The 13,255-nt window shown below is 45.9% G+C and overlaps 1 protein-coding gene across 1 annotated transcript; it reads right to left on the reverse strand.

Moving 5' to 3' along the window:
* Positions 1–287: 287 nt before the first annotated feature.
* Positions 288–674, reverse strand: LOC110737607. The gene has a single exon (XM_021917941.1). The coding sequence runs from the start codon at positions 672–674 to the stop codon at positions 288–290; it is 387 nt and encodes a 128-aa protein (XP_021773633.1).
* Between the last annotated feature and the right edge of the window lie 12,581 nt (positions 675–13,255).

Here is a 13,255-nt window from a genome sequence, read left to right on the forward strand (position 1 = left end):
TCATATCCTCATGCGACCAAGCAAAACAATCTACGTTAGCTTTAGGAAATTTAATGAGTTCGGACGTTATACCTGGGTCGAGCGACGCCCCAATTCGGACGGTTTACTCTGGTTTGCTGGGATCCAGCGCCACTTCATCTATTGTTTGTTCGTCGGGCTCTTTTGACGCTGGTCCTTGCTGTAATTGCTATACCGTCCTTTGGGATGGCCTCAAGGTGGAACTGTAGCATTTCTAGGCTTCCTGCCTTTCTCCTTTTATTTCTTGCACGCCCCACTTGGTTAGAAATTTAAGTTTCATGGTATGTTGAGGGGATAACTTTCATCTTATGGATCCAAGTTCGACTGCTGATGGCATTGTAGGCCAACGGGCAATCCACGACGTTGAAGTGCGTTGACAGGTTGACACCTTGAGCATATGTAGGTAGCACGATCTCTCCAGTTGTATTGAGGGCTTCTCCGCTGAAACCTACAAGAACAGTTGACTTTCTGACGACGTCTCTGGTGTCGGTTCCTATGTCTTCTAGGGTACTTTTGAAGAGGAAATTAGCTGAGCTTCGTCTGTCGAATAACACTCTTCGCAGCAAGCAATTGCCAATTGTAAGGGATATCACTAATGAATCATGATGCTCTTCTCGGTAGTCTCCCAGGTCGCAGTCATCGAAGGAGATCACCATCACTTCTAGAGCTTTATCTTGGTTTGATCTTGCGTCTTTTGAAACAGCTTCCGCAAGGGTACCTGTTCTTGCTAATTTCTTTGCGGCAGAGTCGTTAGTCCACAAATATCAGATTCACCAGAGATAACATTGAATACCTTAGTAATCGTCAGGGCTTTAGGAGGTTATTGAGGCGACGTCTCTTTGTATTTGATTTGCCTTTTCCCATCAGCTCCTTTAGATGACCTTTCTTTAAGAGGAAGGCTATTTCTCTCCTCAAGGCGTTGCAATCTTCAGTACAATGGCCATGATCACTATGGTAGTCGCACCACTTGGATTTGTCTTTGCTTTCATCTGGCTTGTCGCTCTTCCTGGGCCAACGTGCGACAGCACCTATGTCGACGCAGAATCCGTACTTAGCAATGTCGGGGTATGCGTCAGCATTTTGCTTCTGGAACCTGTCAACAGAGCTTTGTGCATTATTTGCTTTATCAACGTTATTAACATTGTTTACCTGACCTGGCCTGTCATAGGGTTTACGACGCTTGTTTTTCTTGTCGTTGGACCGTATGTCGATCCTTTTGTTACTAGCTGCATGCGAGGGCTTGATGCCTTTTCTGATAGTGATGTCGTCCTCCAGTCGCATCTGGGCTAGGGCGCGAGTCCTAACTTTTTCGAAGGTCGTGCAAGGATACGTGGTCAGCTCTTTGTAAAGCTCTGAATCTAGCGACAGCCCTCTCTTGAAGGCTTCTATGGCCATTCGGACGTCATATCCTTTAATGTCGATCATTTCCTTGTTGAACCTGCTCAAGTACGATTTGATGGGCTCGCCGCTTGTCTAGACGATGCAGTATTGGTCGCTCGTCTACTTTTCAACTTTGCAGCTGTTGTTGAACTTGCTGTAAAACCTGTTACACAAAGTTTGAAAATTAGTAATTGAGCCACATTTGATATCACACATCCATTCAAGGGTAGGCCTTGTAAGGGTAGCTCCAAAAGATTTGCAGAGGACTGGCTCGAGCAGGTTGCGGGGGATGGAATACTGCCACATCCTTTGCTTGTAATGATTGACATGCTCCAACGGGCAGGTACTTCCATCATAGAGCGTCGTTGGAGGAGGAATGTTGAGCCATCTAGGGATATCAACCATTGTTATCTCTTCCACGAAGGGCGACACAGCGAAACCATCAGGTTCTTCCGTCACGGTTGGAATTAGCGCACCGGGCAGTCTCTTCAGCGACGGAGCAACTTGGCGTTCTGAGCCTCGATCTTGTTCAGCCTCTGAGTAGTCGGATCTTCCTCGTCGTCATCCTCTTGGTCGGTGCGTTCAGCATCGTCTTCTTCATCCTCACCACCTGATACATCTCCGGAGTTCAAGTCCATCATAGTGGGGATGTCGCCGGTGTTGCGGCGCCGACCTGGCGTGTTGCTGCGGACGGAGTCCAACTCCTTCCTGAGGGTGTCAACGGTCTTCTGGCTTTCCTTGGCGAGTCGTGCGTTCTCCACATTCTGTTGCACGAGCTCATCTTGAGTCTTGTGAACCTCCTGCATAAGCTGCTCGATAGTAATGTTTTCTTCTAAAGAACCCATGAGTGCTTGCTATTGTTTAAAGGGCGAGGTTTTTGAAATTTATGAATGAAAATCTAGTCGCCATCCCCAAGGTGGGCGCCAAATTTTTTATGCCAAATTTCGCCTAAGAGCGACCTAGGGCTAGGACGTTCAACGGCTAGAGAAAAAACTATAGAAAATGAACAACCTAAAGTTTAAAGCAAATAAAGAACAAGGTATTTTGGTGACGTAGAAAACCCAAACGTGGGTAAAACTGCGGGTGGGTGCAAGACCACCGTTTCACCATGAATAATTATGAATACAATGAGTATGAGAGCCTAGAGTTGAGAGTAGAGTGCGTATGAACTATGTAACTACTGAGTACAAGGACTATGCTATTTATCTGTTGATTATGAATATTAAACCCTAGCTAAAGGGTCGTTGAAAGCTGGCAACAACTTCCCTAAAATGTAGGAAAGCCGTTATTTGACTAAGTCTTGGACTTATCTCTTCATTGTGCACTTATCTAGACAGATTTTAAATTGCTATCAAGATATTCTTTTCTTGGCAACAGTTATAATGACTTCGTGAACCCTTATCACTTCCCCATCTTTCGCTAAATCAGTTACAGGATCGTCCGTCTTCCTTTGGTATCGTGCGACATGTCAGGCATCAAGACGTGCCTTAATTTTGACCATAACAGTAGAGAGCCATACCATTTTTACAACTTGATGTATTTAATTATTGAAATCTATAATATAATTGTGGAGTGGATGAATGAGGAGCCCCCAAAACCCCAACCAAGCCTCCTCATTCACTCCCACCTAATTACCCTAATCCCCCCAAATTTTAAATTTAAATTTAAAAAAAAAAAAACACACTAAAGAAATGCGCTACACCGTATAACTGCAAAACTATTCCCAAAACTCCCCCACCTTTCCATTTCATTAACATAACTGCAGACTTCTCCCAAGGTTGATACTTCTTCATTCCCATTTCATCAACCCCACTGCAAATAATTCCAAACTGCATCTCCATTCTTAAAAAAAAAAAAAAAAAAAAAATACTTCACGACGGAGAGAGTACCATTGTTTTTTTTTCATAATTTAATTATTGTTTTCTCCAAATTAAGTCTTAAACAAAGTGGCCGGCAAGTTCTGCAGCATTACAAAATTGGTATGTAATGTGATTTTTAGGTATTAATTTACATTCACGGGGTTTGAATAAATGGGTTTTTGAAATTTACTTCATTTGAACATACTGTAATGAATTTGTCATGGTTATCTATGCTTATTTTAGAGCTTTTGATGTTGATTAGGAGCATTCAGCAATTAATATGTCTTAAATTAAAGAATTATATTCAGCCTTTGGTTAGCGGGTAATTTTGATGATGATAATGGGGTGGTATTGTTTGTAAATCGGGTTATTCGGACGCGTTAGCCGATTACGGGTTTGGTAGGTACAATTATCATCATTTTATATTAGGTACAAAACTTTGGTCATTTGATACTTATAAATTTACATGATGAGCATACTTGACATATTAGTGTTTCGATCACTGCTTATTACTCGGCTTCGCTATTGGGTATGGTGTATGGTGATAATAATGGTCAACCCTCAATGGAATACTAATCTTCGTTTATGTTTTTAGAGATGAGTTCTAATGTATATTGTGTGCTTCAATGGACTTCAAAAACTATTTAGAATACAAATCAATTGATTATTGTTGGTGAGCAGGGGTGCATTTTACACTCAATTTAAATAAAGAATAAATCATAAAATCATATGCATTTTTTTATGTAAAAAAAGAGTTGAGTTATAAATTTATAATACTACCCTACTATAGAAGTGTCAAAACCACATCCGACCCGACCCGATCCGAAAAATATACGATTCAGATTTGGACTCACGTGGTGTTTGTGGACACAAAAATTTAGCATGACTCAACTTTAAAAATTGACCCAACCCGACCCGACCCGACATCGATCTAATCATCCGAATTGACACCTCTAACCTACTAAGCTACCACGTAAATTTGTAATTATCGAATTGGGGTTTTTGAATTTTGGGTTTATTTTAGTCTTGCTAGATTGCATATAAATCGATACGTTAGGGGTAAGGTTAATGTTGACAATACCTGAAGATTTCTTAACCCTCAAAGATTGCGGATTGTACAAAATTTCGGGGTAGTATATAATCAATGCAACAATAAGTTAGGAAATATTCCGTATTAATTGAATGGAGTTTGAGTTAGAAATGGTTCATTAAATTTTGTTTTTTAATGAAATTGAAATGGAGTTTGAGTTGTAGATATATGTGTTTCGGGGTTTTCTGGTGTCCTACGAGAGAGTTACAACACCGAGACTGGAACCGGACGCCTGTACCTGCAAAACAACGAAGACTCCTTGTGGTAGGAGCTCCGCCTCCAACGGTCAAGTTAGTACCTGATTAAGGAGTAATAAATGCGGAAATTAAAGTGATTTAGTCTCTCTAGGTGAGAGTGTTTAATGTGTAATCCGTGTGTTGTTTTCGAGTCCTCCCTCTCTTAATGAGGATTAAGAGGGGTATTTATAACCTCGGGAAGTGTGCCACTCTCTAGGTTTAGGGTAAACCTAGGGCTGACTGGGCCTCTAAACAGGGATTGGGCCTTGTTGGCCGGTTTTCCCATTTGGCATGGGTGGACACGTGGCGTGTCTCAATTGGTCTGTAGAGGACGTATCTGTGATTGACACGTGGCAGGCTCCTATTGGCCTACGTGAAGGATACGTGGCGGAACCTGGTTGGTCCACTTGTCAGACGGTGATAGGTGGATAAAAATCCCCTAATCATTTGCCCCTCACAGGTGGCACGTGACTGGTCACGTGTCACCTGTGACAGGTGACGCATGGTGACAGGCGACGGCCTGCTACAGGTGTCACCTTGCAAATGGCCGAGAGATTTTCCCGCCCAAATTTTGAATTTGGAAGCGACCCTTCGCCTTCTCACTTTGCCTATATAAGGAAGTGCTGACTTCGGTCATTTTCACATTTGAGAATTTTGCGAGAGAACATTCGGACCCCTGAACTTGCTCTGACACTTTGGACTTTTGTTGCCTACCGCCTGCTCTGACAAGCCGTTTGCAAAGGATTTCAGAATTTCATCAGTCGTCACTCGTTCAGGTAACCGTCGGTTCTCTTATTCTTAATTTTTTTCTTATTATTATTTTTTGAAATGGCACCATGGAAGCACACGACACGACCTAAGTTAGTGATCAGCCGGTCACCGGGGACGGCCGAATCTAGGACTAGGAGTGTCGCCTGCCCTTTTCTGGAGCCATCTTTGCCCTTTATACAAAGTCCGACTGTATCTGTGTCTATGCAGAACGTGATGGCCAGAACTAAAAAGACTGCTAGGATCTCAAACTCGGACGGCTCGTCCCAAAGGGTGCCCATTAGTGAAACATCTGACCAGGCGCCAGATGTAGAAGTGAAACAAGGCGGCTGCCAAGCCGACAGTTCTGAGGGAGGGGTCAAGGTGGTCCCTTCCCATTTCACCGTTGATATGTCTAACTTTTCTCCTGCTCCTTCTAAGGGAGAGGAGGCGGGCCCCTCTGGGAGAGGGGAGGAGTCGTCCTCTTCGGACTCGTCAGAGGACGAGTCCGAGTCCAGCTCTTCTGGCCATGCTTCTCCAGGCTCAGAAGAAAGAAACAGCCGCCTACAAGAGGCGAGGCTTTCTCATGCAGTTGAGAAGGGGGGCAATTGGGCGGAGCCGTCCGCCTCTTACAGAGAGGAAAACACCCCCTACTACTGCACGGTACCCCGGGGCCGGATCGCAGCCATGCAAGACAAAGTGGGGAGCTTTATAGCTAACCACAGAATGGGCCCCGGATTTTTATTGTTTGTGCCGGATCCAGAAGACACTGTCGTCTGGCCGGCTGGTACCAGCTATGATGACGGCTGCTTTGGCTGCTATGTGGCGGCCATCAAAGCTGAACTGCGCTTCCCATTACATCCGGCTGTTCAGCGGATTTTAGATGGGTATGATTTGGGGTTATGGCAGTTAGCCCCCAACTCTTGGGTAAACGTACTCGGCTATGTGGCCGGGTGCGAAATGTACGGGGTGGAGCCAAGCTTTGAGGCTTTCGCCCACATGAACTATCTCAGCCGGACCCCTAAGTCGGGCGGTACCGGCTGGTATCAATTAACAAGCCATAGGGGCTACCTCATGACGAGAGGTAAGGCGAACAAATGGAAGGATTGGCGGAACACCTTCCTTATCATCGAGGGTTCAGACAAGGAGCTGAACAAACGCTTTAACAAGTGGAATAGGGATCCGCCTCTTCTCGCAGGCGGCCGCAACATGCCGCCTGTTCCCCCAAAGGTTAAAAAAGAGGTCCTAGACAAAGGACTCTTCAAAGTAGAGACTAGGGTGAACTCTACTTCAGGGGTACGAGAGCAAGTACCCCTAAACTGCGTCCCGAGCTTCAAGTGGCTCTATGACGAGTACTTTTTGGCCGCCTGTGGCCTCAGCAGTCGGTGCTCTAGAGGTAACCGGCCTGACAAATACTCTGTTTTTTCACGCCTTGTTTACTTGGGATTTTTACTAACTTTGCTGTTTATTTTTTGCAGCTGACGCCATGAGTAAAATAACAGCATCCAAGACTGCGGCGGCCATGTTGCGGGCCTCTCTCATGCAACAGTCTTGTACCGACTCCCCCAACAAGGGGGCACCCTTGGTGGGCTTCGAAACTCTTCCTCTTTTAGGAGTTGTTGTCTTATGCATATACTAACTCTTTTTTTTTTTTTTTTTTCAGTCGGGCACTCCAAGAGCTTCTTCCTCGCAACAGCCGGACCCCAAGGCCCGGAGGACGACTGTTGCAAGCTCTCCTGGGTCTTCCAGGAAAACAGTGGCGGCTGAGAAGCAGCCGACCACTTCTTCTAAAACTCCGGCGGGGCCGCCTAGAAGTATGGACAATTACTTGTAAAAACTTTTACACTTGCTTCCTTCTTGACTAGGCCTAACTTGCTTTTTTACGCTTGATGCAGCCGGCCCTCAGGAGCCTGACTTGGTAGAGGTAGCCAAGTCCATGATCAAAGCAGTTCCTCCATCAGAAAGGGAGGCGGTCAGGGGTGTCGGCACCCTTGACCTTGATGGGATTGCAGGGGTCCTTGCTGAGGTATACTTAGCATTTTTTGAGTATTTGAATTCCAGGACGCTCGTTATCTTTTTGTTTGGAAACTGACGCATGTTTTCTCTTTACTTAGGCCCTGCTCCGAGTGAACGGCCTTCGCAAGCCGCTTGATCGGAGAAACAAAGAGGTAAAGGCTGCAAAAGCTATGGCCGCCTCTGACTGTGATAAGGCAATGTTTCAAATTGCCCAAAATGAAGTTCTGACAATTGATATTCTTCATTATCAGGCGCAGGCTGCCGCCGCTATCCGGGCTCAGTTAGAGGCGGCCCAGAAGAGGAACAGCGAGCTGGAGGCGACCGTCTCCAATCTCAAGGCCGAGCTTAAACCTCTCCGCCAAAAGATGCTCTCATACGAAGCCATGGAGAAATCCTTGGCTAACGTAAAGGAACGCCTGGTGACCCAGGAGAAGAGTCTAACTAAAGAGCTCTCGGAGAAGGCTGAGCAAGAGAAGAGAGAGCTCGTCCGAGAGATGATGGAAGACTCTTCCCAGATCCAGCGCATGACCTGGAGCCGCCTCTTCCCCAGTGCCGACTTTGCCTCGTGGGAAAAAATGTACCGCCAATGTTCTGAAACATATAATCAAGAGATCCTGGCGGCTGCTGAGGACGAGGCGTTGGAGGAGGCCTTGGATGGGGATGAGCAGCCGATAGTGGCGCTTGTGCCACTTGGGGGCAAGGCATCGAAGAAGGATGCAGCTAAGGCCGAGTCTAACAAGGGGAATGCTGACCAGGCGGACGCTGCTAATGTTGAAGACTTGCCCCCTTCTTAAGCTTTTATATCTTCTTTCACGGCCTGCGTGCCGTTTGCTTGTATTTACCCGGCCAGGGGCCGGGGTTCTGAATATTTTAATCTTCTTTAATACAATTTTATTTTGCTTGAAATTTGTCTAAGTGTTGAATATTTGATATTGAATTGTACACTATATCGACTGTTTTGCATGGCCGATTGTAGACAGGTACGGATGGTCCGCCTATGCCCCTGGACGACTGGTTGTCTGTTTCCAAGCTGGGCGATCAGTCGGCCATTTATTCAATCGGTATTGGTCCCGTTTAAAAGACTGGATTACCTTTAGGCAGGCGGTCCTGTTATTAGGAAAATTAACCAAGTAAGAAAGGGTTTTCTTACTTAGACTTGTAGGCAGTCTATGACTGGATTACCTTTAGGCAGGCGGTCCTGTCATTTGTAAAATTAACCAAGTAAGAAAGGGTTTTCTTACTTGTGTTTTTTTTGCTATAGGCAGTCTAGGACGACTGTTTCCTATCAGTGTGAATAGGTGTTGTATGAACTTTTTAATTTCATACTAAAATTTTTAAGGGGTGACTAAGTAAATATGGCTCTTACCTAGTCGCCGAGTGATTGAGTAGTAGAGGTATCAAGCGGTGGATACCGGTTGTTCCCCTTTATTCGCCAATGTTTGTTGGCTATTAACTCGAAGGGAAACCTAGTAGGAATAGTAGTTTGAATGCCCTTGTTTGCCAAAAAACAGGTGGTCTATTCAAACTTTTTAGGTTCCATACCAAGTTTGGGAGTGACTATGAGTTAACGTTGGTGTTACTCAGTCGTCCTCATTCTAGATTGAGTAGTAGAGGTACCAGGCGGCAGAGGCCGGCTGGACCCCTTGATTCGCCGATGTTTGTTGGCTATTAACTCAAGAGGTACCCCCTGCATTTATCCCAAGTAATACAGGCGGTAATCCGACTCAGATGTCAACTGTTACCACTAGTTTGGTTAGTGATAAAAGTTATCCTTGTCTCAAAAACGGCTACGTGGTTTCCCTTGGGGACAGTCGTATAGGTGCCGTGTGATTAGTTTATAGAACAATGTTCCACCCAAAAGGGAGCTGCTCTCTGCGACGAATTTCATCCGGATGGATGCCGTCGGACGCCTGCTATAATGTTGGGACAGGTCGAATTGAATTTTTATATTTTGATCAGTTGGCTTGACGCCTGGTCTGATCATGTTTTTTGATAGTTCTTGGTGAACTATATTATGTGAGGGTAGCCGGTCAAGCGGCGTGCCCCTCTTAAATTAAACATAGAGAGTGGCCGACTGTTTGTCAGTTGGCATGCCCCTCTTAAAATAAAAATGAATATAAACATGGAGAGTAGCCGACTGTTGGTCAGTTGGCATGCCCCTCTTAATACAAAATTGAATAGTAATTTGCAACTTTATTAAAGTAGTCCTTGACTTTACATTTTTTTTAAAAGAAATATTTCTTAAGATTATCTATGTTCCAAGTTCGAGGTAACGGCTGGCCGTCTGGTGTTTCCAGACGGTAGGTACCGTCTCTAACCTCTTCATATATTCGGTAGGGGCCTTCCCAGTTGGGAGTTAGCTTGCCAGACTCGTTAGCCCTACCAACAGCTTCCATTTTTCTAAGTACAAAGTCCCCCACCTTGAGTGGACGCCTGTGCACTTTTCTGTTGTATGATCGAGTCATTCTCAGGCGGTAAATCTCATGGCGTAAGACAGCATTGCCTCTCTTTTCAGGGAGTGAGTCTATTGCCAGGCGCATGGCTTCCCAGTTTGCCTCTTTGTCATATAGCATTACTCGAAGAGTCGGCTCGTAGTGTTCTATTGGAAGAACAGCTTCCGCACCATAAGTTAGGAGGAATGGAGTTTCTCCAGTCGCCCCTTTTTCAGTCGTCCTAATGGCCCAGAGAACATGTGGTAGTTCATCCGCCCATAGGCCGCCTGCTCGTTCAATCTTTTTCTTCAGACCGTCTGAGATGATTTTATTAAAGGCTTCTACCTGGCCGTTTGCTTGTGGACGGCCGACAGACGCAAAGAAGTGTGCAATTCCTTGGTCACCCAACCAGCTTTTGAGAACAGGCGTCTCAAATTGGGGACCATTATCAAAAACCATAGACATGGGAACCCCGAACCGAGTGATGACATTTCTCCAAATGAATGAAATTACATCCTTCGTCTTGATTCCCTTAACAGCCTCCGCCTCTACCCATTTAGTGAAGTAGTCGACGGCAACAAGTATGTATCTTCTTCCGCCTGTAGCAGGCGTATATGGACCCAGAATATCCATGCCCCACTTAGCAAACGGTAGGGGGCTATGAATGGTGGTGAGGTCAGTAGCCGGACGGTGAATTAGTTTGCCAAACCTTTGACACTTGTCACACTTTTTCACCATCTCCATAGCATCAGCTTCTAAGGTAGGCCAGAAGTAGCCCTGGCGCCTTGCCCGTTGAGCAAGCGTCCTTCCACCTATATGTGAAGCACAGTAACCAGAGTGGAGATCGTCTAGTATCTCTCGCCCCTTTTCTGGAGTAACGCACTTTAAGAAGGGTTGTAGGTACCCCCTTTTGTGAAGTTCTCCCTTTATCATTTCAAAATTGGTGGCTCGTCTTTTCAGCACTGCCGCCTGTTGATGATCATCCGGCAGGGTACCGTTTGTCAGATATGCCCTGATTGGATCCATCCAGGTTGAGCTTCTGTCTAAGATTCCAATAGGGTCTCCCTCAATGCTTCTCTTCTCCACTACTTCCCAAAAAACGGTTCGAGGAGTATCACAGGAGGCGGATGATGATAATTTTGAAAGTGCATCCGCTTGGTTATTCTCTGATCTCGGCACTTGGACCAGATGGAAATCCTCAAGGGAGCCGACTGCTTGACGGACCGCCTGTAAATACTTGATCATGGCCGTATGGGTCGCTTCGTATTCGCCATTGTACTGACTCACTATTAATTGTGAATCGGAATAGGCGTCTATTTTTCTTGCCCCTGCCGCCTTGCACATGCGGATTCCGGCTAGTAAAGCTTCATATTCTGCCTCATTGTTTGAAGCCTGAAAACTGAAGCGTAAAGCATACTCGTACCTGTCACCCTCTGGCGACTGACATATGACGCCTGCTCCACAACCATTTGAAGTAGAGCTTCCATCCACATATACCTTCCAGACTTGGTCTGGAACATGAGAGTCAGGGGGACGAGTCATCTCAACAATAAAGTCAGCAAAGGCTTGCCCCTTCACTGCTTTTCTAGGCTCGAAGGTAACTTCGAGGCTCTGTATTTCTATGGCCCATTTGATCATTCGGCCTGACGACTCCATGGTGGTCAGTGGCCGCTTGATCGGTTGATCTGTATACACGACGACTGCATGCGCCAAAAAGTAGGGCTTTAATTTTTTAACAGCCATGAAGAGTGCAAGGCCAAACTTCTCCACTAAGGGATACCTCAACTCGGCATTTTTCAGCACATGGCTGACAAAGTAGACCGGGAGCTGACAGCCTTCTCTTTCAGCAAGAAGAACAACGCTTAACGCATGATCAGAGACGGCCAGATACATGTAAAGTACTTCTTTGGGCAAAGGGCTGACTAGCCTCGGCAAGGAATGCAAATGAACTTTCAATTTTTGGAAGGCCGCCTCATCATCCGGCCCCCATTCAAACCTTGCCTTTTTCTTAATTGCCTGGAAAAAGTATAGGCATTTGTCGCCTGATCGACTTAGAAATCTTCCCAAGGCCGCCAGACAACCTGTTAACTTCTGAACCTCTCGGACGGTACGGGGCGACTGCATGTCAATGACCGCCTGCACCTTCTCAGGGTTCGCCTCTATCCCTCTCTGATTAATGAGAAATCCGAGAAATTTCCCAGACTCAACTCCAAAGACACATTTCTTGGGATTGAGCATGACATGGTGCCGCCTGAGTGTGGCGAAAGTTTCTCGGAGGTCCGACAGATGATCTGTCTGAAGTTTAGACTTGACAATCATATCATCAATATATGCCTCGACATTTCTCCCAATCTGATCAAAGAACACAGTGTTTATCATTCGTTGGAAGGTGGCCGGGGCATTCTTAAGACCAAACGGCATGACCGTGTAACAGTATAACCCTTGATCAGTGACGAAGGCCGTCTTCTCCTGATCCTTCTTCCATAAAGGTATTTGATGGAAACCAGAGTAGGCGTCCATAAAACTCATCAAAGCATGGCCGGCTGTTGAGTCGACCAGGTTGTCAATTTTAGGCAGAGGGTAACTGTCTTTTGGGCACGCGTTATTCAAGTCTGTGTAGTCTACACACATTTGCCAGGTACCATTCGGCTTTTTAACAAGCACAACATTTGCAACCCAGTCTGGGAAGTAACATTGCCGAATGAATCCTGCATCAAGTAATTTTTTAACTTCGACGGCTGCCGCCTGACTTCTTTCTTCGCCATGGTTCCGCTTCTTCTGCCTTACCGGCTTCTTTTTTGGATCCACAGCCAGTTTATGTACCGCCAGCTCAGGACTAATGCCTGGCATTTCATGGACTTCGAATGCAAAGATGTCCTTGTATTCTTTCAACAGATTGTGAAAGTCATCACCTAGGACCCCTAGAGCAGTCGTCCCAACTTTGACTGTTCTGTCAGGACGCGAGACATCTAAGATTAGGTCCGTATGCTCACCAGCCGGCTGAGGGCGGAATTCATCCGACCGCTCCTCTGCCAATGATTGCTATTTTTTATCTTTTCTTGCGGCCCCCATCTGGGATGCCTTTCTTTTTTTGCCGCCTGCTTCTTGAACAGGCGCATTATCCTTGACATTGTCAATCTTTCCTCCACTGGACCCAGCGGCCATAACATTGGTCTTGACATCCGAGAGATAGCATTCTCGTGCCATCCTCTGATCTCCCCTTAGGGAGCCGACTGTTCCATTGTCCCTCTCAAACTTGAGCAACATAAGAGATGGGATTATTACAGCCTTGGAATTATTTAGGGTTGGTCGTCCCAGAATCATGTTGTAGGCCGAGAGTTCTTCTACCACCAGGAACCGGACTACCATGTGTCGTCCTTCCCCTTTTTCACCCAGGCGGATGGGTAGATCTACTCGTCCTACAGGGTGGACGACTCCTCCTCCAAACCCTACTAAAGGGTGGGAGGCCGGATGTAT

The sequence above is a fragment of the Chenopodium quinoa genome, unplaced genomic scaffold (genome assembly GCF_001683475.1).
Source record: "Chenopodium quinoa cultivar QQ74 unplaced genomic scaffold, ASM168347v1, whole genome shotgun sequence".
Classification (NCBI taxonomy): Eukaryota; Viridiplantae; Streptophyta; class Magnoliopsida; order Caryophyllales; family Amaranthaceae; genus Chenopodium; species Chenopodium quinoa.

Bases quoted from the DNA above. Each gene is read 5' to 3' on its own strand.
- LOC110737607 (XM_021917941.1), bottom strand. From the start codon at position 674: ATGGTGATCTCCTTCGATGACTGCGACCTGGGAGACTACCGAGAAGAG.